The sequence below is a fragment of the Petaurus breviceps genome, unplaced genomic scaffold (genome assembly GCF_028583685.1).
Source record: "Petaurus breviceps papuanus isolate PSGF00001 unplaced genomic scaffold, PetGlider_PUasm1.0 490, whole genome shotgun sequence".
NCBI lineage: Eukaryota > Metazoa > Chordata > Mammalia > Diprotodontia > Petauridae > Petaurus > Petaurus breviceps.
Window position 1 is genome coordinate 15,697,403 of NW_027186352.1, and position 25,591 is coordinate 15,722,993.

Genomic DNA, 25,591 nt, shown 5'->3' on the forward strand with positions numbered 1-25,591 from the left:
AATATAGCTATGCACACACATTTACACACATACATCTATATGGAACATCAGAATGGTTTGCTTGGTTCTGTGCTTTGGGGAAGAGGTCCAAGCTGTGTAGCAGAGTAAACCCAAGTACTCCTGTCTGGATCAGAATCATTGTTCTTATACAAGGACACGCTTGGTGCCACTGCCCTTCCCCCACCCCAGTTTTCAAGAACTCCATATCAAAGAAAAGGATGTAACCCAAACACTTACGAATTACTACCAAATTATTTTAGAAGAAAATCATTTCAATAACAGTGTTTTTTCTTGTTTGTGATTCACAGACTGTATCGAACCTTCAAAGACAGCAAGTATTTGTACATGTTAATGGAAGCCTGCCTAGGTGGAGAGCTTTGGACGATTCTCAGGGACAGGTAGGAAATTTAGTCCAAAAGAAAATGATATCTGTAATGTTCCTTCATGGGGGTGTTGCTGTGTTGAATGATAAAATTTCATAGATAAGAATGAAATGCCATTAGACATCTTGCCATAGACCCTGCTCATTGCACTGCAGACCCAGCTTCAGTCTAGCTCAAACATGGGGTTCGGGTCTTTTGGACAAGCTTGCTGCAGTTCTGGAGATTTCATCATTCCGGGAGCAAGAGCCTCTCCCATTGCATGTGGGGGAATTTGGAATGAGAACTGACATTTCCACTGTGTCAGAGTTTACAAAGCACTTTATCAATGCAATTATTTCAGCAACTCTCACCAGCCCTGGTGGGGTACATTATATACCTATTTTGGTCACATTTTGTGCAAGAGGGAGCCAGAGTTAAAGGTGGTACAAAACCTGCCCAATGTTCCACAAGATCCAAGTGTCAGAGGGGACATTCGAACCCAGACCTTCTAGGGGTGCTTGGCAACACTCTCACCTGCAAGCCATGTAGCCCCTCTAAATGACCACATTTGTTCTCCATTCTCCATTTTATACTGTTTGTGGCTGATATTTGTGGCCCTGGAGACTTCGCTGAGACAGCCTTCTATATGGTTGTCAGCCTTCACCCAAAGCACTCAGCAGAGACGGCCCTTGATGGGCTCAGAAAAATCAGACCAGTTACTGCTATTGTTCATCCTTCATTCTCAAAGGACCAAAGATGTCAGGAGAGTCATGTCTTGACTTTCAAGTGAACAGGACTTAAATGAGGCAGGTCTGTGCAAAGTCACCAACCTCACTCCAATCAGCAGAGTCCAGTGGCAGGATATAAGTCAAGACAACTGGCAAGAGCCACTGACTAGGAAGCATTGGAGGGATGGCCCAGGCTCCATTCAACCCTTCCTCACGCAATGCTCTAGGACAGAGCTAGATTTAAAGTGGTGGTCAGCTCAGAGGTTTTGCCTAAGCCCGTCCTAATTGTAAGTTCTTGCTTCCTTTTTACCCCTGCCCACCACCATGGCTATCTGTACTTGACCAGCTGTATTTGTAATCTCTTACCTGAAACTCATTTCTTTGCCTGACACTTATTCTAGAAAACACATGGCCCACAAGCTTCCTCTCCACTGTCACTGGTTCTTCTTCAGTCTGTTTTATTGTTGGGTTTTGTTTTTATGTCATGATCGTTTCTATATTTCTCCCATCTGCTCACCCCTGCCTTGTCCAAAAGAAAAAGCTAAGCATAAACAACCGATACAGTGACTGTAAGTGCCAACAAATGCAATCTTCTAAATCCAACTTGTTCTGGAGTCTGCTCAAATGGGTGAATGGGAAGCCAGTTGTTAAATAGACACTGTGAGCATTCACACCTCGGAAATAGGTGGCCACAGGGAGAAAATGTTAACAATGCAAACTAAAGAATGCATTGTGCATACACCGTCCCCACCCCCACCCGAGAGCAGGGTATTAAATATTTACCAGCACACCCGTGAAACTGCATGATCTCTGAAGTCACTTAAAACTCTCAAGTCCTATGATCCTAAGCAGGTGTCCTCCCCTTGCTGCCCACCCAAATTCTTCTCCTTACATTCTTTTCATATTTTAACATGAGAAGCCCATGTCGCTTCCTTCCTTGCTTGAGCTCTCAGTCTTCAGAATGTGGCTTCCTCACCCTGGGATCTAAATACTCCAAGCTAAAGATGTCATTCCTCAATTTGGGAACTGATCGCCTCCCTCTTGGGCAACCAGAACAAAATACATGGTCTCCTGGAGCCCGAGGCATCACAAAGCCAAACAAACTGGCCTTTCCTAGCACTCAAAGACCTCACTCTCCTGACTTCACAAGTTTTTCTACTGTTTGCCACAGAGATCCATGTATTATATCATTAAGTCGATTAATTAGTTGCATGCCTATAGTGTGTGAGGTCCCATGCTTGGTACTAGGAGTAAAAATGATTGAGTCCCTGCCCTCCAGGACTTCAAATGCATTTATTTCACTCACTCTCTCTCTCTGTCTGTCTGTCTCTCTCTCTCTCTCTGTCTGTCTGTCTCTCTCTCTCTCTCTGTCTGTCTCTCTCTTTCTCTCTGTCTCTGCATTTCTTTCTCTCACACACACACGCGTGCTCGCATGCAATAGAAGGTGGGGGTGGGGATGTTTGTTTGATGTTTTTTCCCCTCCCTTGGACACCACATAGAACTTGGAATTACCCTTCTCCTACTGCATCAAAGGTTCATAGAATTGTAGATCTGGGGCTAGAAGGGGTTGTAGAGACCAGCAAGTTTAACCCCTTTGTTTTACAGAAAAGGAGCCTAAGGCTCAGAAAAGATGATTAACCATCCTGGTGTCACAAAACTATTAAGTGTCAGAGGCAGGATTTGAACTCAAGTCTTCCTGGTTCCAGGTCCAACTCCCTGGCCTCTGCACCATGCTGCCTCTAATGGACTCATCACCTTGGAATTTTAACCCTTTATTGGGTCATAGGCTCTTACCTCTCCTTGTTTTCTCCTCCGGCAGCCAAGCAGAGCTCTATGCATGCAGTAGGTCCTGAACAAATGTTGTTGTTGTTTAATTAATTGATTGGTTTTGCTAGCTCATTTTACCCCCAAGGCAAAAATATGAAATAGTCGCTTCAGCCAAATATCACAACCTATCAGGGAAAGCAGGTGCATATATTTAATGCCTCGTTCTCCTTCCCCCCCTACTCCCAACCTTAGCTTTGCCTGCCCTTAGTATGGTCTTCACCCGTCCTTGTTACAGCTCTGATCACAGTTATTCACCAAGGACCCTTAAGGACAATATTCTGGATGTGACCTGGGACATGTGGTTGTCTCTCTCCAGGTCTCATTTCCTCAACTATAAAGTGAGGGTGTTGAATTAGCTGATTGCTCATGCCCCTTCTCATGCTAACAATTACATGAAGATTCCACTATATGTTTCTGGTTTCCTTCCTTCCTAGCCACTAAGATCTGTGTGCTGGCATCAGGAAACAGAGCTAACACAGGCTTTACCATCTGGATATGGTACACCCACCTTTTACTAGTTCAAGTCATGTTTTGGAGGATGTGAGTTGACCAATGATGTATCTAAATTCACAGAATTTATCAAAATAAATTAGCCAAACATTTATCAGTTGCCTACTGTGCACAAGAGAGACAGAGAGAAGATATAGAGGATGAAATTTAATTAAGCTGAGATATTGTGTTATAGAGGGAAAAAACTCTGAATTTCAAGGACTTGAGTTCAAATTCTAGCTGTAATACTTAGTAACTGTGACTCTGGGCAAATCCCCTCCCCTCCCTTGGCCCTAAGGTCTCCTCATCACTAAAACAAGAGGAAAAGACCATCACAAAATCTGAGTGGTAGGTGAGTAGCTTAGAGCTCAAGCCCAACACTGACCTCCCAGGAAGCCCCTATCTCATATCCCCACCAAGTTGCTGGCCATTGCCATCAAGGTGCTGAAGTTCTAGCCAGGGTGATAAGACACACCAACAACTAACCTACCTTTGACACTGGCTATGTAACTATGGACACGTCGATTAGTGGCTTTCTGACTCTATGTCCTTATCTATAAAATGGAGATAATAGCATCCATAGTAGCTACCCTACAGGGTTCCTGTGAGGCTCAAATGAAAGAATGTTTGTAAAGCACTCTGAAAAGACCACAACACTACATAAATATCAGCTATTGTTATCTTCACGACTAATAATAAAAGTACAATGGAGATAAATATGCTGGCTTCTTTTTTCTGAAAACATTTTTATTCAGCGAAATTATGTTCTTTTGAAATCAGTGTGAGTCACATGTTAAGTAAATGGATCCACACTCAAAAATATGGGTTATTTGGATAGGATGAATTGTCATGTTTTCTTTTTTTAAGTGTTCATTTGACTGAAATTTCTTTAATATCAAAATTTGACATCTTTATTTTAATTGTCATAATAAAGACAACTTAGAGAATTGCTAATGTAGATAGTAGATGGTAGATAGAACAATTAGGAATCAGGAATACCTGAATATGAATATGAATACATGAATATTCATGTTCTGTCCCTGATACTCAGTGCCCCTTGGCAACTCACTAAATATGGAAGTTACCCAGTAACTGCTAAACTCTTTTAATGGAGGGAGTTTCCATACTGGAAATTCCCTACACCAAAATCACAAGTGCAAACCTGAGGGAAAGGAGAAAAGACATTAAGTCATCAATCCATGAATTGACATTTTGGACCCAGTCCTCACCTCCCATTTAAAGAAAGACATGTTTTCTGACATGTTCTTTCTAGTGCATTTGTAAAGCCAAAACCCAATTTAATTGACTCCTGCCCTTGCATTCATCTGTGCAGTGGGCAGGAGATTATTTGAATCCAGTTCTTGGATGACCTAAGATAAGATCTGACATTGTCACTTTTTTGAAAGGAAATGGTTCTCTTTTCAAAATGGGATTTCACCTCTTTGACTTTCTCACTGAAAACAAATTTGTGCTACAAAGGAAATCTCTCAGTCACTCTTTGTAGACTAGCCATCATTGACAATCAAAGGAAAAAGTCAACATGTCCACATTCCAGTAGGAGTTCTTTTGCATTTGTTACATCCTCCCATTTCTGAAATCTGTTTATGTCGAGTACACTTGAAAAGATTGACCATTCTGGTGACAGGAGGATAATTATGTTTCCTATTCTGTTCTCATTAAACACTGCTGTCTACTGCCATCTAGCTACAGAAAGGATCTTTTTCGAGGTAGTGATCTGAGTTTCTCCATCTATTAATTTACATCATGATGACTTCACTGTCAAGTATAGCTAGCATTTCAAAGACTTACATAATACATGATGTATTTGTTTAATTCTCTTTCTAAATTGTTAATAAAAACAGAAACAAAAGTGCTTTCTAGCAAATTTGAAACTGTCACTTCCACTGCTGATGGGAATTTTTCATTTTCATCCTGTTGTAAGTAACTCTGACATGTCTTAATGTGATGACTTCAATAAATTGGATTCAACTTCCAAAGGTTATCTAAAATGGCTATTTAGTGATGAAAGTGATTTTACTCATTTTTTGTAATGATCTCTTTCTCTTACAACTCAGAGGAACCCTCAAGGGGACCTTATGCTGTACACCTAAGGCAACACAACCTCTCATTGAAACTCATAACCAAAATTAACTGAGAGCCATTGCTCCCCAATTAATTGACTTCCTCTTTCCAGAGGACTTGGTTGTTGTGAAGGGGATACATGAAGTCAAATGTAAGCTCTTGAAGACAGACATTATTAGATTTTTATCTTTATACCCCAATCGTTGATTGGTAAAATATGGAATATAGAGTTTTTCTCTTACAACTTTCATAAAAGAGATGGATATATTTCAATATGGAACAATGGGAAAGGGCATGGTATTTAGAGTCAGAGGACCTGAGTTCAAATCTTGGTTCTTCTCCATACTAGTTGTGTGACCTTGGGCTAGTCGATTCTTTTTACCTCAGTTTCCTGTTTTGGAAAAGGAGAAGGTTAGACCAGATGTGTACCTAAAGGCCCTTCCAATTCTGCCATTCAGTGATTCAAAAAGACATTCAATCCTCTCCATAAAATAAATCAGCAAGTATGTATTAGAAGAATATTATATGCCAGGCATGGAGGTGGGGATACAAATATAAAAATGAAGATGTCCCTGGTAGACACTATTATTATTCCCATTTTACAGATGTGGAACCTGAGGCAGATAGTGGTTAAATGATTTGCCCTTGGTCACAAAGCTAATAAGTGTCTGAGGCTGGATTTGAACTCAGGTCTTCCTAACTCAAGGGCCAGCCCACTGTGAGATATATGTGTGTGTATATTTACACACACACACATACATTTATACACATATATACATAGATACACATACATATGTGTATACATATGCATATATCTGTGTGTATTATGACAAACACAAGATAATTTTGGTAATAAACAGTAAAGACAAAGGCCTCAGTGAACTAGAGTCTGCAGTCAGATAACCGGGGTTGGAATCCCAGAACAGGACCTCTAGCTAGCCATGTTTCCTCTTTAGACCTTAGGTCTCTTTTTGATAAAATGTTGCAATGAACTTTAAATGAATGGCAGCAAACTCAGATTTTCCAATGTGGTTTTGCATTTGAGACACTTTATTTTAACAAATTTACAATCTTTTTCAAGTATCAAACATTCGCTTTTTTCTCCCAACTCCCTCCATCCATTGAAAAAGGAAAAGAAAAGGGGAGAAAAGAAAGAAAGGAGGTAAGATGGAAAGGGTGGAGGGAAGGAGGAAAGGAAAAAAGGGAGGGAGAACAATATTTTATTTTAACATCACATGGGAGTAAAAAAAAGTTCAAGAATATATGGGAAACCAAGTCTCAGAACCAAAACTTCTTCTTTTTAGTCTGTTTAAAATTAAATCCTGTCACAAACTCCCTGGTAGACAAGTCCAGAAGCATGATTCTCGCACACACCATGATTGCCATTGTTCCTTTTTGAATGACTAGTGGGTTAGTAGAAGGGAGTTGTTAGGTACCTGAAATCAGGAAGGTAGGAAGACCTCATTTCAAGTCCTACCACAGACACTTATAGGTTGTAGGATCTTTGACAAGTTATTTAAAAAAAATCTCTATTTGCCTCAGTTTCCTCATCTGCAAAATGGAATTATATTAGCATCTACCTCCCACGGCTGTTGTGAAGATGAAAAGAGATATTTGTAAGACACTGCACAGTGTCTGACACACAGTAGGTACTATGTAAATGCTAGGTGTTGTTATTGTTATCATTATGATTATTAGCACTAAAGTACACACTAGACCTTCCCTAAATTTAGCCTTCCAAAAAATTGGTCAATTTTTAGACAGAGTGCCCTCCTGTGCTGTGTTGTTCACTCAAGAGAATATTTTGACATGTGATCGTAAGATTGCTGATTGAGAGCTGGAGGGAGTCTTTGAGGTTGTGTAAAACTACTATGGCAAAAGGACTGGTTGCAGAGCTCAGGGTTTGAATCTTCCCTCTTTCCTTGATCAGTCTGTGACCATGGGGAGGTCATGCTCTCTCTGTTTCTTATTCTCTACAAGATTCGACTCAGTAAGACCTGGAGTGCCTAGTACACACAGTGGTTGTGAGCATTACCACCCACAAGCACCTACTATGTGCCAGGCCCTGTGTTAGGTACTGAGAATTCGAATGCAAAGGCTGAAGTTGTTCCTGCCCTTAAGTCAAGTCAAATCAATAAAGTCCCTGTGCTCAAGGATGACAGGCAACATGCCAGCAAGTCTTCACCTTCTAACAGGACAACAGAATAGGACATTGTGTGTAAAGGCACTTTGCAAAGCTTACGGAACCACATAAATGCCAGCCGGTACCAGGCCTCGGGTGTCCTCTGTGGTCTCTGGCCTTCCTTTTAGACCAGGACTAAGACAAAAAGTAAAGTCCATGAGTCTGCTTGGTTAACCCATTCTTTATTCTCTGTCCATTCTGTTTTCTCTTCCCCAGAGGTTCATTTGAAGATTCTACAACCAGATTTTATACAGCGTGTGTGGTAGAAGCATTTGCCTATCTGCATTCCAAAGGAATCATTTACAGGGACCTCAAGCCAGAAAACCTCATTCTCGACCACCGAGGTTATGCCAAACTGGTCAGTACTTTTTGCTGCTGTTGGTAAACTTTCAGATAGGAAGCCAATCTCACAGCTGTCATGTGGACATCTCACTCTTTCCCCTAAAAAGAGCTCATTATTGCCCTTCAACATTTGGGTTCATAGCCATGCACGCTGTGCCAGGAATTGTGAAAAAAGTGCTGGGACCTTTTGGAGGTGTGGAGCACCAAGCTAAGAGACTTGGCTATTCCAACATTTGTTATGATATATTCTCAGGCTTTCTGCCATTACAGAGAAGTAATCTCCTCCAGACATCTTCCATCCAAAGTAATTTTAAATATTTACATCATTGCCTCAATTATCCAGGGATATTTGGAGTCATTTTCAAGAATCTTGATACCCCCTTGAATACCCTTCTCTTTCAGTCAGCTTCCTAAATGCCCATTCCTTCTATCTTCATTCAATCTCAACTACACACAGAAGCAGTCAGACCCTTGATCTAACTATCACCCATAACCGTCACACCTCTGTGATTCAGACCTTTGAAATCCTACTCAACTTCCAATCTCTCCTGTTGCCTCATTTCCTCCTTGACATTCTCCATCCTTACCTAGGCCTCTGGGCCTCCCATCATTTCTCCCAGTCCATCACCCCTGCTCTGTCTTCACTTTCCATTCTTCACAGTCTTGAACCCTTGACTAATCAGTTCAACCGCACACTTTCAACTTCCTTTAACTCCTTGCCTCTGTCCTATATCCAGACCCAATGGTGAGTCACCCTTACTACCCATTTTATTCCTCCTCATGTGCTCCTTAAAGAAAGCCATTCAATCATGTAGACTAGTAGACTGCACTACCAATTTGGATAACTAAATCTCAGCCAGGCCTTCACTGCTGCACAGAAATCCTTGTATTCCTCCCCGAATGGCTCTATTGCATCTTCCACAGCATCTGTTTCAAACCTTTCCCTTTTTCCTCCAATCCCCTATAGTAAATACATCCTCCCTATTATCTGAGCAGAGAGAGCTGGGCTAGCTCCCAGCAGAGAACGTTACTGAGAACACCAAGGCCAACCATGCCATGCTCCTTCTTCTCTCTCACTCCACAGTGGCTCAAAATCTCTCCTCATCACCCTCTCCCATCAGCTCCTTTGCTCCATTCTCTAAAGAAAAGCTTGTCCTCCTGCTGGCCAAGACCAATTTCTCTGTTTCTCTCATGATCCTGTTCTCTGCCTTTCCATGACACTCCTCTCTCTTGCTTCTCTCCCTACATATCAGGCCACTCTTCTGCTTTCTCCTTTGCTTGGGGGTTCTTCAGCTCCTTCATTTGGGATAATTTTCTGTTCTGTCTACACTTTCACCCTGGGTGCATCAGTGCCCATGGGATCAGTTATTATTTCTACATAGATGACTTCCAACCTTTACTTCTGCTCCTAATCTCTTCCCCAAACTATGTTACCAACTATTTTCTGGAAACTTCCAACGAGTTATCCCATAGGGGCATCTCAAACTCAACCTGCCCAAAGTGAAACATTCGATTTCATGTTAAACCCATTGTGTGTGAGTACATGCATACACACACACACACACACACACACACACACACACACACACCTCTTTCCTATGGCACCATCCCGGGGCTCACAGTTTTACTGTCATGCCTGATTAGCCCTCTTCTCCAATTACACATGCAATCATTTTCCAAGTTTAATTGATCCAACCTCCACAACACCTCTTACATCTGTCCACTTCCCTCTTCTCACAAAGCCCTGTTGGAGTTCAAGCCCTTTCTAATTGGTCTTCCTGCCTCCAGTCTTTTGCATTATCAATCCACCTTCCACACAGTGCACAAATTCATGTTCCTAAAGCATATATCACTATATGAACCCCTACTCCTCAAACATCTCCAATGGCTCCCTATGTAGATCTAGAAGGAAATACTAAGTCTTCACCCTAGCACTCAAGGCTTTCCACCAGCTGGTTTTCATCTCTCTTTCCAGTTTTCCTTTTTTCTCTCCTTCATTCCCTTTCTATTCTGGTCAAACCAACCTGGCAGCTGTTTTCTGTATGTAACCATCCTTGTCCTGCTTCTACACATTTGGACAAGTGATCTCCTCTTTCTGGAACCCCCAGCCTCCTCAAATCCAACTCACAGAAATCCCAGCCCAGACCAAAGTATTTGAGGCGCCGCCTCCTACATAAATCTCCCCTAATTTCTCCAGTTATTAACACCTTCTTCCTCCCTATGCAGGTACTTTATATTTCTTATCCATACACATGCCAACCCTGATAGAATTGAAGCTCTCTGAAGACAGGAATCATGTTATTTTGTCTTTGTATATTTTGTTCCTACTATAGTGTCTGGAACACAGTAATTGATGGATAATTTTTTTAAATGAATTATGTTTTAATTCCCTTGGGGAAAAGATTTGGAGGCCTTTAAAAAACTGCTTTGCTCAGAGGATTCTCAACATTAACTTATGTAGCTCAGTTCAATTTGATGGAAAGAAACAACTTACTTATTCTTAATAATCCTCTTAAAGTCAAGTTTTCTCAAGCTTTTACCATGTCCTAAGCTCTGTTTCAAGTGCCACTGTTAAAAAAACATAAAAAGGAAACATCTCTGATCTCCAGAATTCCACTGGGTTGAAAATCAGCAAATTTAGGTGCTCTGAGTCTCTCAGTATCTGGATTTGTATTTAACTGTAGTTTAGGAGATATTTTCATGCCAAATTAAGTTATTTCACAGTCAAGTTTTATAATTATTCCATGGTGCTCAAGGAAATTTTATAATAGTTCAAATGTGAGACTATTTGTTAACACCTATAATAAGCTTGATATTTGTCAGTAAATATTATATAAGTCCTTGAACCATCTAAAGGACCTCAGTGACCATCTGCTCCAATTGATACCTGACCAAGAATGGCATCTACAACATCCCCACCTAATGGTTATTCAGCCTTTGCTTAAAATCCTCCTGTGAGAGGGAACCCAGAGCCCTCTCTTTTCTCTGGCTATGACACTAGGCGAGCCATAGGACTGGTCTTGGCCTCAGTTCCCCTTCTGCACAAGAGGAGATTGGACTTGAAGGCCTCTGACCTCCCCTCTGGCTCTGTTAATGACCTTCCAAAGAAATTCCACTTACAAAAAACACTAATGGTTGGGATATTTTATTTGTTCCCCTCCATCGAGACTAAATTTGTCCCTTGGCATCTTCTACCTGCTGCCCCTAGTTTGGCCTTCTGGGGACAAGGGGGACAAGTCGGTCACTTGCTCAGTGAGTACGAATTATTATTAAGCCCTTACTATGTACGTGCTTCATGCTAGAGACACAAGAAGGGGAGAAAGTAGAACTTCCCACAGGGAGCTCACGTTGGGATGAGGGGCATGTTAGCTAGATGCATCTGACACAAATACAGAGCAACGAAGACCGGCAATCCAAACAGCGTCTGGGGGACCAGACAACTTCCCACAGAAAGCCGGAGATGACCTGAGTTTGAAAGGAAGTCCAGGAAGCTAGGAAAGCAATGACAAGGGACAGTCACATGATGCCTTCCAATGCTTAAAGACAGCTGTCATCAGGTTACATTATTAAATGATTAGATCCTCTAATATTTAATTCATGATGTGACTTTAATTGAAGTTGGTGGAAAGTGTGTTCCGGTGTCTAGATGGCCCTGGAGACTATGGATCAGCAGATCTGGGACTAAGTGACAAAAAAAGGAATGTAACAGTTCAGAGAAGCAGCTGTGGGTTCAGTGAATAAAGCACCGGGCCTGGAGGCAGGAAGACCTGAGTTCCAGTCCAGCCTCAGACACTTCCTAGCCATGTGGCCCTGGGGAAGTCATTTCACCCCTGATTGTCTGACAAAGGGATCCATTGGATCCACTGGAGAAGGAAATGGCAAACCACTCCATTATCTTTGCCAAGAAGACCCTGAATGGGTCACTAGTGGATATGACTAAAACAAGTGAATTATAAAAACTTAGTTCAGAATTCCTTCCTTGTTCAGATAAGAGCAAACATTCCTGTGTATAATGAATATAATACTGTATTTAAGTCACAAGAAAAGACTGAGGAAGAGAAATTTGGTGAGGGTGTGACTCACAACTAGACAATGTTTGGATCTGAATCATTCTTCCTTCCCTACAGAAGTCTGTGTCTGTGCTGTTGTTGTTAACACAGCCAGGATTCTGGGATCCAGTATTTCTTTTCATTTTCATCCCTCTCCCCACATTCCACTTCGACATTCTCCAGAGGTCCCTTGTACTTATCCTCTGATTAAGACCAATGGGATCACATCTCCCCTCCTGTGGAGCAGGTTTGTTTGCTGTGTGTGCACTTATTCTCTCTCTCTCTCTCTCTCTCTCTCTCTCTCTCTCTCTCTCTCTCTCTCTCTTTGCTTTTAGGTGGATTTTGGCTTTGCAAAGAAAATAGGGTTTGGAAAGAAAACATGGACGTTTTGTGGGACCCCAGAGTACGTAGCCCCCGAGATCATCCTGAACAAAGGTCACGACATTTCGGCAGACTACTGGTCGCTAGGAATCCTAATGTATGAACTCCTGACTGGCAGGTATGAGCATATGAGCAAACAAGAAGGGTGGGTAAAAATGGGCCGGCCAGACCTGAGATGGTTCTGCCCTTGTCACTCCCAGAGAAGCACATTACCGTAGAACCACTGAATTTTAAGTTGGAATCATCTACTCCAACCCATATAGGACAGGAATCCCCACTATTAACATATTCGGGTCCTCTGCTGAAAACCCTCCAAGAATGAGGAACCTGCCACCTTCCAAGCAGCCCATTCCATTCTAGAATAGCTCTGATTGTTGAGCAATTCTTCCTGACATCTTGGCCTACATTGTTTCCTTTCTAACAATGCTCCACTGGGGCAAGTGTAATCCTGTCTCCATATGAGAGCCTTTCACGTACTTGAAGCCAATTGTCACATGCCGCCACCCACCCAACCACTCCAGTCTCTTGTCTTGTCCAGGTTAGTAGATCCCTGGTTGATCCTCCTATGACAAGAACTCAAGGCCCTCCACCATCTTGGGTGCCCTCCTCTGGACACTCTCTACCTTCCCAAAGGATCACGTGTTTAGGATCTAATAGTTGGTTAACCATGCAGATGAGTGGGTGCCTAGATGCTCTGTGTGCATTTGATATGGCTTCTCTTTACCCCGCTTGACTTCTTAAAAGAAAAAAAAAATCCAAAACTTCAACCCAAATGATTTTCTCCATAAAGTCTGTTCCCACTGGCCTAATTGCCTTGCATCTCTTTTCCATGTGCTCTCCCTGGTTAGACAAGATGCCCCCAAAGTCCCTTCCAGCTCTGACATGCTTTGATTCTGTGATTCTCTGACACTTTCTGGACAATTCTGTCCTTGTTGAGATGTCTTATTACTTAAAAGAATTCCTACTAGGGCTGAAATTTAATCCTACCCACTGAGGCTCAATGCCAGTCTCCCTTTTGGTTCTTCCTCACATCTATTTCCTCTCTGAGGTCATGGCCACCACTGGCTGGGCCGCATGGCCTCTTCCCTGAGCCTTTGATTGGGGTCCCCACCTCTCTCTTTCCCCTTGACAATATATTATCTACGTAGCTGTCAGAGCGGTATGCCCAAAGCACATCACCCAGGCTCTGGAACAAAATGCAGACGTTGTTCAGCATTTAAGGCCCTTCTCCTTCTGACTCCAGGCTGCCTTGTCAGACACTCCCTATATACAACATCCCATCTCCCATCACCATGCCTTTGCATAGGTTGTCCTTCAAACCTGGAGTACCTTCCCTCCTCACCTTCCCCTTTTGAGAAGCTGTAGCTTCTCTCTAGGCCCAGATCAAAGGCTCCTGCTTGAGGCTTTTCCTTATCCCCTCATGGATCCTCCCTTTTCTCCCAGAGTACTGTAAGTTGCCAGTGCATACATGTTCTCCACAGAATGTCAAGCCAAGGAATGTTTCATTTTTGTGTTGTTGGCACCTTGCATAGGGACTGTTGACTTCGTGTTCACCCAGAACTGGGATTTCATCAACATGGGACTTTCCCAGGGAGGAAACACCCTTGAACAAGGCAGATCAGTCTGAGCTTTGCCACTTAAGAGTTCCCAACTGCTTCTTGAGTCACTGAGAGATTGTTACCCAGGGTTAGCCAGTCAGAGGCAGCATTCGAACCTAGACCTTACTCCAAGGCCACCTTTCTATCAGCTCTACCAAATCCCATAGGTTAGAAGGATGCATTGAACATTTGAGCAGCCACATTCTAAGGATATGAGATGTTTAGGAAGAGGGAATTAGATAGAAGGAGAGGGACCCCAGGGAGGTGTGACCTGCTCCACAGGTCACAGGGTTCAGGCCCCGAGTCTGGAATTCATGGCCTTCTCCATTCTACTGTAATCAGTACCCCACAAATGTGCACCAAGCACCTACTCTTAATCAAGGCATTGCAGATGCAAAGACGAAAATGAAAGCAATCCCTACAGTCAAGGATCATACGCTCCACATGGGAAGGAAAGATCATGTACGGGGAGAAGTGAAGGCAAAACACTGGATCCTATTGCATCCCAGGGATTGCTCAGCAAGTGTCCTTCTTTATCAATCATTTAACTTCATAAAGTGAGCATTTGTTAAGCCCTGCCATGTGCCAAGGACTGCGCAAGTGACTGAGGATGTTTTTTGGAGATGGTTTTTATAACATGTTTAGAAATTAATTCTTTGCAGAATGAAAACCTAAGAAATGTCACTGTTTTATTTTTTTCCTACAAGTCCTCCTTTCTCAGGCCCGGATCCTATGAAAACCTATAATATCATATTGAGAGGGATTGACATGATAGAATTTCCAAAGAAGATTGCCAAAAATGCTGCTAATTTAATTAAAAAACTATGCAGGTGAGCAGTTCAACTTCACTGTCATTTTGTCCCTGTATGCCCCAATCCCTTGTCCCCCAAAGTATGTCTGTCTAAATAGAAAGTCATTTATATCCCTCACGTCTATTAAATTGATTGAGTCTATGTGACTTCTGAGATGTCTTCCTAACTCTAGAATCCTAAATAACTTTCTCCTTGCTTCAGATGCTGTGGTTTAGGGACCCTCTTTATAAGAAACTTTTCATTACATGAGACCTTTAGGATAATTTAATTTCCCTTCATTTAAAAATCAATAAACAACATTAAAGATCAATAAATTGTTTTGGAAGAATGTGCTTTGCCAGGCGGGTAGAGGGGTTTGTGAGGTTTTTATGTATACGAGCAAAACCCATCAGTAATTTGTTTAAAAATAAGAAAATAATTCTTTAATTTTTTATTGGTTTCCTTATAGGGACAATCCATCAGAAAGATTAGGGAACTTGAAAAACGGAGTGAAAGACATCCAGAAACACAAGTAAGTGTCCTTGTCAGGTGCCGCTGGCCCTGATGAGTCTTTTCCTTGGTCAGGTCTCAGTGACTCGTTATGCAGAAAGGGCATGAGGAGCAGGGCTTGGAGTTTCCTTCTGGAATGAAAACGGGACACAGCTGGGCTGAAAGCTAGCTGGGTGGCCGACAATACTTTCAGGCCCTACAAGTCTGTGCCTGCAGCATGCCTGTTTGGGGTCTTCCAAAACCACTTCAAGTTTTCCATATCTCAAGGCTGCAACTGGCACTGCCTTCTCTCCGACTAGAATTCAAGAAACCCAAATTCCCATATTCAACAAACATGTAAGCAATTACTATGTTCCGCACACTATATTCATCACCAAGGATAGAAAGATGAAAGTAAAGCAGTCCCTACCCTCAAGGACTTACATTCTATTTAGGGGGAAATACATAGTCAGTTAAATACAAAGCATATACAAAGTTCTACAAGGTAGTTCCAAGAGAGTGGCAGCAGGATAAGGAAGCATCTCTGGCTGGAGGTAGGGAAAAGGTTTCTTTTTCTGTTCCTTCCTGATCCTTGGAGATGGAGCAAAGGGAGGCAGAAGTCCCTCTTCCCTTACCGTGCTCTGCCTGGGAGCTGAGGGAGGGGCTCAGCAACAAAAATTGGTCTGATGGAATCTTTTAAAAAGGCAAACTCAACTGCTCATTTGTCTCCCTAATAATCTTACTTTATAGAGACTAATAAAGCAAAGTGATAGAGTTCCTTGGCCAAGGAACCCATTGCTGACGAAATCAAGAGGACTTTCTTTTGTTAGTTTTTTCTCAGATTCCTAATGCCCCTACGTCTCCTACTTCAAGTAACAAGCATTTATTCAATGATACTTGTCAAAGAGTAGTCAAGGAAACTCCTTAGCTACAAGAAGGATTTAGGAGATTATGGTCCAGAGGAAAAAGTCTAGAATTTAGCATTAGAGAACCTGGTTTCCAGTCCCAGCTCTGTTCTTTACTATGGGGTTAGAGCCTGCTCTGGTCCACAGCTAATCTTATCTCAAAAATGAGGAGTTTGTCTAACATGACTTCCAAGAAAATCCTAAATCACTTTCTCCTTGTTTCAGATCCTGGGGGTCAGGAACCCTCTTTGTAAGAAAACCTTCTCTCTACATCAGAGATATTTTTGATAATTTGATTTCCATTAATTTAAAAAGAACATGACTTGAAAATATATTCCTATTACTTCTCCACAAATAAATAGGCAGTTTAGTTACTACCATGTTAAATTGTGTGTATGTACATGTATCTATCTATATGTATGCATATATTTGTATATAGATACATATATATTTCTTAAAAAACAAACTGTACATGTGAGAAGGCTGCAGTGTCTTATTTAAGCCTCCTCTTTTTAACAGAAATATGTGTGTGGTGAATTTCATTAAAATAAATTTTTAAGATGAATTTATTTTTTTAAAATGTATATACCTAAAATAATTTGGGAAAGTAAATATTTTATACCAATGGAAATGCTTACCAATCATTCCATTCTATTCAAAAGAACATTCTCTGCATCTCTTAAGGCCAGATGGAAGGGGCATCCCTGGAAGGCAGAAAGCCCGGGTTCAAAGCCTACAAGTGTCCCGAACTTGCTAAATTCCCAGGACCATCAGTGAACTCTCTGATAGGGGCTAGACTGAGACTATGAGACTATAAGGGGTGGCCGGTCTTTCTCAGAGGAGCAAATGCCCGCACCAGGCAGTTTTCCATGAGCAGAACAGCACAAGTCTAACAACCTCATGTGTGTGTTTGGGAAGGGGGGGGGATAACAATAAATACAAATAAATAAGTATAGGGAACATGCTAAGTCCTAAGGACATGAAAACAAAATTTAAAAAAAAGTTCCTGCCCTCAGCAAATTTAGAGTCTATTAGCAGAACTCCCATTCCACTCAATCTCTGCTATACCATCAAGTTGTTATTTGCATATCTATGACAGAGCTGTGGGCAGCTGGGTGGAACATGGATAGGGTGCCAGACCTGGGGTCGGGAAGCCCTGAGTTCAAATCTGGCCTCAGACACTTACTGTGTGACCCTGGGTAAGTCACTTGACTGTTTGCCTCATTTTCCTCATCTGTAAAATGTGCTAGAGAAGGTTTGCCACAGCAAACTACTCCAGTATCTTTGCCAAGAAAACATCAAATGGGGGCACAAAGAGTCAGACACAACTAAAACTATTGAAAAACAGCATAAGATAAAGTACCCTGAATGGCCTTTTTTGTTCCCTTTGCAGATGGTTTGAAGGCTTTAACTGGGAAGGCTTAAGAAAAGGTACCTTGACACCGCCCATAATACCAAGTGTGAGTAACCTCTCTCCTCTACCCTCCTATATCTGTCCTGCCCGTTCCTTTAAGTTTGGTGATTAAGCAAAAGGTCCATGCATCCACTAGTCCATGAGTCCTCTGGTGTATGGAAGTCTATGCCAGTAAAACATACTCTGGTAGGTCTCCTCATGCTGGGCAAGCCCAGTGATATACTAGACTATTCTTAAAGGACTCAGAGCAGGAGACCCGGTAGTAGGATTTTCCAACCTCAAGAAAAGATGATTCACTAGGAGTAAGGGCAGGGAAGAGGGACCGTGAGGGGAGTTGCTACCTGCATGTGTCCACACCAATGAAGTGCAGGCACGAGCATGATTGCAGAGCCGGAATTTTGAAAAGTCGGTTATTTTTTCCTGCTTGGACCTCCCTCCACTACTATGCAAGTCTTTGCCCTCAATAAAGTATAACTGGGGCCCACATTAAAAAAGAAAAAGCAAACAAACAACAGCAATAACAAAAAAAAAAATCCTGTATAACAAAATCCAAGCTTTTGTTTAAAGATAAAAGTAGGAGGGCATTATCAAATTTTCATTTTTAAAAAAAGATTTTTCACTCAGTAAAGGATCTACCTCAAGTTGCCTTTAAAAAGTTACTCGATGAAGCCTTTCTTTACACCTAAATTAACTAGTTATCTGAAGCCAAAATAAGAGCTAAATAATGCTTTTAGGTTGAAATAAATGAATGAAAAAATAAATGAATGAATGGAAATATATATATATATATATGTAGTAAATACTTAATCTGCTCCAGTCACTGTGCTTTGTGAATAAAAATAAAAAAACAAAGACAGTCTCCGCCCTCAAAGAACTTATATTTTAATAGATGAAGGCAACAGTGGTAGCCAAAGAGGAAAGTTTTGGTCAAGGGAGTGGCAGGGATATTGATAGAAGCCATAATGCAAGGACCATTTAAATGTTTGTTATCATTATTAATATCTTCCTGTTGATACTGGTTGTATAACCCTGAATAAGTCATTTAAGTTTTCTGCACCCCAAGTAACTCTTTAGAATATTCCTACAAAGTCATAGACTAGTTGTGAACTTCATTGGTGAAGGGAATTCTCATAATTTGTATTCCTGTGATGAAAAGCAGATATTCTTTGGGTATTTCCATTATTATATTACTCTATTGAAGGCCAAGAGGCTTCAATATTTTTTTAAAAGGAAATAGTCAATTTGTTGAAAACTGTTACTTTTGGTTATTTTTAACTTACTAATAAACCTATGTTAAGAACCTGTCTACTATGTAAAATAAGTCCTACCAGAATAAGACTTGCTATGATTTTGGTCTAAGGCAAGCCTGGTTCCCTCAAGGAAATCATGATGGATCTAGTAATCCATTTCATAAATAAAAATTATAGATGAGAATTATGTCAGCAGCTTCCTGACATCCTGTCCCTACCAGGAAATGGCCATCTCGTTCTCACCACAAAGTTTGTGTCATTCATCAATCAATACTTTCATTAGCACAGGAATTACGGGAAGAAAGTGGGAGGGAAGAATGTTTTATCTAATTATATTATCTTCTGAGAATAAAAGATTCACCAGGAAAAACCTGAGGAAGAATTTTGACTCTGGCATCAGAGGTCGTGTGTTCAAACCCCGCCCATGAGACCTAGGAGCTGTGTGGGCATGAAGGAGTCACCCATACTTTCTGACAGTTTCTTCATCTATAAAATGAAAGAGTTGGACTAGATGGTTCTACACCATCTCTGCCTTCGTGTGCTCATGAACCCCACTCTGCTTCTCCCCCATCTGCAGGTCGCATCCCCCACAGATACGAGCAACTTTGACAGTTTCCCTGAGGACAATGACGAGCCACCACCAGATGACAACTCGGGATGGGACATAGACTTTTAGTGCATTTTTCTTACCTGCTTCTGCCTTGCTGAAGACAGCTTTTCTGAGACACGGCTGCCAGCAAACCTGAAGGAATGGGAGAAGATCCGTGCTCGGGGTCACCATGATGCCTTGATCGATGATGCTGCTACAGCACTCCAGTGGCATTAGGACTTATCGCTTAGATGACAATATGCTCTCTCTACATGTTTTATGTTTGAACCGAAAATTGCAGTTGACACGGTGGTCCTGAAGCAAAGCCTTTTCACCAGTAAAGAAACGTTTTCTACCACATCAACAATCTTGCTTTGCTCTAGTTATAATCTGAAAGATTAAAAATGGTATAAGAAATACTTCAATCAAGCTTAGGTCTGAACCTTGCAGCTAGGATTCTTAGTAGGATCAAATTGTGCTTTATTGGGTACTGTACCCCTCTATGGTATGGGTGGCCAGGGTGTCAACACTCTTCAACAGAGGAACACAGGGGTCTTTTACTGCAGGCCAGTGTCTATACAAAAAAGGACCACAAATTGATTAGTCAAGGAGTTCATGTCAAATCAGTGCTAACCATTCTTTGATTTTTTTTTTCCCCAACTAGTAGTCATGACAAGCCTGAATGTTTCCTTTTATCTTTTTTTTGGCTTATTTTTTTCCTTTTTTCTTTACCATCTATTTTAAATGGGAGGGGAAAGAGAAGGGAACAAGCATTTATTAAAAGCCTACAATGTGCTAGGCACTGTGTTAAACCCTTTCCAAATATCTCATTTAATAATTTAAAAAAAATAGAGATAAAAGCACAACTCTGTTCATGGTTTCTGAAAATCATCGCAGAAGATGTGGACATATTCTTACACACAAATGACAATGAGGTGCATGATGTTTCTGGTTTGGGTTTTTTGTTTTCTTTTGTTTGTTGCTGTTTTTCCTTTTGGTCCACAGGCTTGGTTGGATAAGAAAACAAAAAAAAAAAAAAGAAATCCACAAAACCATGTCATGTTTCAGCAGAATGGTCCTGGAGCTTAGAAGAGCGGCAGCTGATTGGTTTTATTCATTCTTTAATAGGCCCTCAGACTGAGGCTTTAAAAATATTCTCATTTTTTTAAAGATCTCCCTTCTCCTTGAGGGGAAAAATAAGACCCATCCAAACACCCCACAAAAACCACTCTAGAGGTGCTATGTATATTTTTCATCTATAAATGTCAATGTGTAAGCCAGCCTACACACATCTCAACCATTTCATATGCATTTCACAGGTAGCCAGAGACTCACACACATATTACCACTGAGGTGATTAAACCAAACCTTTTGTCATAGTTCACTTTCCCATCCCCTTAGCTCCTGGTCTGTGGAAAAGGAGAGAGGGAGGTAGGAATAAAATCATTTAAATCTAGCTTCTTGTCTTACTCTCCAGAACCAAGCAAGGCTGGCACCACCATTGGACAGTCAGTGACTGAGGAATGAAACAATACAAGTGAATCAGTTCAGGGAGGAAGACAAGAATCTGACCAGCTCAATGTCTGTGTTTTTTCCAAAGGTACTATACATAATGATATCAGTCCATTGGCATAGGGATGAAGAAAAAGAGGAAGAACATTGGGCAGGGATGAAATAAATTCTTAGACCTTTTAACCAAAAGACAAACAATGATAGTACTTAGTATTTAACTCATAAAGACTGCATTAAAAGACATTGGGAATATGCACGCACACACACACACACATACACACACGCACTCTTGATAACCTAATATAATCAGATCTGGTTTTGTGTTGTGTGTAAGTGGCATTTTGAAGGTTCATGTTCAAAAGGACCTGCTATGCTTTAATGCTCAAGTTTATCTAGTCCATTTGACCATGAGTCTTTGAAATCTTACTTTGGTATAAAGTACAGGCCCTCCAGTGAGGGTTGTACATTTTCAGTATATCAATATCTACTAGGTTCTCTTCTGGATTTGGAATAGTGTGAAGGAAAGCTGGTGTGGGTTTTCATTGTAAAGGCAGAGGAAGCAAAACGTTAAATGAATCAGCTGAGGAAATCAAATGTGATGATTTCTGCAAAAAATGTATCCACTTTAGATCTTCATGTCAGAGGCAGAGAAATTGAATGATTTTAAGTTCTAGAAGATGATGCATTGCATTTAAATTTCTTGTACTGAACACATCTTCAAAAATTTTTATGTATGTGTAAGCACAAATATACACTGACTCTCTGAAATATAGCAGCAGGAGGGACAAGTTCAAATATCATTGTATCTACAGGTACACCCATATTTTGAACCTAAACTTTAGGATAGTTTTTGTCCTAATTCTTCTAAAATATGCTTTCTATTTCCTTCCAAATTTTTGAGTGGAACTAGTCTTCCAAAAGACATTAGTGGCATGGGTTCAGAAAGGCAGAAGAGAGGGAGATAAGTCAGAACTCAACATTTTTTTAAATGGATGTTAAAAACAAACAAATAATAAATTTATTTTTCAAAAAGGACATTAGCATTATCAGATAGCTCTAAGCCCCCAGTTTAACAAAATGATATATAAAAGAGAACCAGCTTTGTCCTGCTGATTTCAGAGGTCTTGATTAAACAAACCAACCTGTGTTCCTGCTCTGAAAGTTCTCTATCCCTAGCATTCCTTCTGATTTGGCTTATATTTTTTAACTGATCCTTTTACATTAGATTATTATGGTAAAGGAAGAGAAAAAATAGCTAGAAAGAATAAAATGGGAGCATTAAGAATTTTTCAAAATAAAGTTTAATCTGCCCAAGATTTTCTAGAACACTAAAGTCATTAAAAGAGGACAAAAAAAATACCACCACCACCACCCCCCAAAACAATACTCATATGACATTTTAGCAGCATGGAGACCATCCACCATTTGTCAAGGGTCTCTGCAATGATTGTCCTTTTGGTCAATTTCTTAAAGTAAATTTTAAAAGCTACAACTAACTACATAGATTCTCTCTGATGCTTGAATATTTCACGAGTAGAATTCTTTGTACTACCTGGAGTAATACCTGAAAAAGATCTCAATGTACCAACAAGGAATGACTAGTATTAAGCAAAAAAAAAAGAAAAAGAAAAAAAAACACTCAACCAAACAAACATAGATCTAGTCCACATAACTTTCAGCATTGAATTTAGGGATTTAGATATTGTCTGTATGCAGACACAAAGACTTGAGGGCTAAAATAATAATTTTCACAACGTACTTTCCACCTGATTTCTGAACTCTTCCTTTCCCCTTCCCTGTTTTTTTTAACCTAATATTGAGTAGTAGTAGTAGTAGTGGTATCTAGAAGAAATGTCCTTCTTTGCTTTGCTAAACTTGTGAATACATCAAAGTTTGGGGAGAAAGGGCTTTTATGGGAGTTTATTGACAGTGATACTGATGAACAGCTAAGGAAATGGATGTCACATTATTTGGGGTGAACTGAACACATAAAAGAACATTTTCCCGGGGAAAATTCTAGAAATGACCTTTATGTCTTTATGTCCCCTAGGACATAACATCTAACCTATGTAGCTTCTAATACCAATCTGTTGGCATCCTTTACTACCGGTGCAAATACAGTTTCAAGAGTTATTCTCTCCTTACAAATAGTGGAGGAATGCATTTGCACATGCACACACAAATGGTGGAGGAATGATTTGCACATGCACACACACAATAATATTTGTAAACTTACTGTTATTGATTTGTTTTCCTAATTTGAGTCACACTTCTATGTGAGCAAACCGACAACATACTAGGAAATTTCAAGTCAGCTACCATATTGAAAACCAGGATGTTAGGACTGAATTCCCAAGGTAGAGGTGATCTGTGGTTGATTTCAGAACTGCATTATTCACAGTTTTTCTTTCACAATAGGACCACAAAGAAATATTTATGTAAATAGATATTTTCGTGCTGATATTTTGTGGTACTTATATGATTTTCTTTTTGCCCGTGTTCCATGGCATCCTCCTTTGGTTCCCTTCTTTGTAACAGTGTAACGATTTTAGGTCTGAGTAGACTTGAATGGTCCTAATTGTCAGTATTCTTGAACACTTCTGTCCATCATCCTGTTACTCATCTGTCCCATAGTTTAGATCATGACCTGGCTATTTGGTATTGTTGCAAGTGCCTTAAATTCATGGCATCCTATTTAAAAAAAAAAAACAAAAAACAAAAAAACAAAGTTGGTGTTATGCTGCATGACAAAGACAAATACACCTCAAAATGTTGTCCTTTCTTAGCTTGCTGCGTTTTACAGTTCTTTCTGCTAACAATTTATAAGCCTTTATTATATAATATTGAACTACAGAAATGATGAAGTGGTTCACTTATTTCTGTTAAATGTACCAGAGCTGTGTATCTGTTCATGAGATACAGCGTCATTTCTGTGAAATGTCTAAATGTACGTGCAGGTCAAATTAATATAGGACATACTATCAGTCTGTATACAGGTATTCCTGTTTTGCTCAGTTGTTCAGATTCAATGAAAAAAATTAGTGCAGTAAAAGTTCAAACATATCATGTTTTTTAGACTCCATTATGAATGGTCCATGGCCCCCAAAATAAAATATTGGTCAATGTCTGCAATTCATGTCAAACTCAGTTACAACCCGAGACAAAATTCACATGAACAAGAGCCCCTGGGTGCAACCCAGTCGACAAAACAGGATTATTGCTTTCTATGAGTTCTTGTATATGCAAATTGTTTATGAGACAAGTCTCAAACACACCTAGAAAGCTGGACGTCAAAAGTGTGTTCTTAGTCCTCTTCTATAACTGTCCCCTGCATAAACCGACATAGCTCTGAGACTTTGATAATGTCTCTGATGTTTTAGGCTTTTCGAGTCAAGGGAACTTTATTTAAGCATTGCCTCAGATTTATCCCAGTTTATGCTGTTTTTACACTGGTCAGTTCTTTTGTATTCTTACAGCGATGATTCTTTGTCCTCTTATGGATCTGTTCTACATGAAAGAGGCTTTTTTTTGTCTGTCAATATGTGACACTTGTCATCAGAATGGTCCCTGACCATTTGTACTCTTTCGATGTAGATGGAAAACTTTTTTCATAAAGTTCCCCGCTTTTGATTTGCTCTGTATTTTCCCTGCAGCTGTAATTGCCGAGTGCCTGTTGTATACTTTATAGAGTTGAAATAAAAAACAATTACTTTTGAACATAGTTGGCATTTTCTTCCAGGTAAGATTTTCCCTGCTTCATAAAATTCATTCCTGGAATGGGGACAGACTCATGAAATTTCAGAATTGTAAAGGATCCCAGTGACCATCTAATTCAACCTATACCTCCCAAATTCAACTCAAAAGGTCTTTATTATGGACCATGTGCCTGGCACTGTGCTAAGCACTGGGGTTATACAAATAAAATGAGACCAGGACTGACTAGTACATGGCATTAAACAGAGATGAGAGCATTTTGATTTGGGGAGTCATGAGGATGGGGAGCTGAAATATAGAGCCTTTGGTTTGATACACCCTTTCAAGAAGCATGGGCAGTATTCCACAAGATGTTTGAAGACTTGTCATCCAGGCTTTTCTTGACAATCTCAGATGAAGGGGAGCTCCTCACTTATCAAGGCAGCCTCTTCCACTTTGGGATGTCTCTAACTGTTACAAAATTCTATGTGACATCAAGCTTCAATTGGCTTGTATGAAACTTCCACCCTCTGCTCTCAGTTCAGCCCTCTGAGGCGAAGGGGAAAGGGTCTAATCTCTCCCACAAAACATTCCTACTTCTGGTGTATTATGTCACTCCACTAACTATTCCTCATGATTTTGTGGTGTTGCTTCTTCAATGTTTTGAGTGATCCTGAATTTTACTAGCTGTGTGACCCTGAGCAAGTGACTTCAGTGTTCTCAGTCTCATTTTCCTCAACTATAAAATGGGGATAATAGTATCACTTCCCTCACAGGGCTGTCATGAGAATAGAATAGGATGTTATATGTTAAGTTCTTTCTGGATCTTAAGGCATTATATAGATGCTATTGTCTCATTGCTAACCATCCAACTTATTCTGTGACTCTTGACCAAATCCTTCTACTCC

General features: G+C 40.5%; 1 protein-coding gene across 4 annotated transcripts in view; it reads left to right on the plus strand.

The window, feature by feature from the left end:
* The window catches only part of PRKG1 (protein kinase cGMP-dependent 1), a 1,429,727-nt gene extending 1,409,206 nt beyond the window's left edge, over positions 1-20,521 (plus strand). For all 4 annotated transcript variants that reach the window (XM_069101811.1, XM_069101810.1, XM_069101813.1 and 1 more), the window contains 7 exons: positions 309-398; positions 7,887-8,028; positions 12,397-12,560; positions 14,748-14,870; positions 15,301-15,363; positions 17,619-17,685; positions 19,467-20,521. In XM_069101811.1, coding sequence (XP_068957912.1) covers positions 309-398; positions 7,887-8,028; positions 12,397-12,560; positions 14,748-14,870; positions 15,301-15,363; positions 17,619-17,685; positions 19,467-19,565 — 748 coding nt within the window. In that variant the 3' untranslated portion in view covers positions 19,566-20,521. The remainder of the gene's footprint in view (positions 1-308; positions 399-7,886; positions 8,029-12,396; positions 12,561-14,747; positions 14,871-15,300; positions 15,364-17,618; positions 17,686-19,466) is intronic.
* Positions 20,522-25,591: the final 5,070 nt, after the last annotated feature.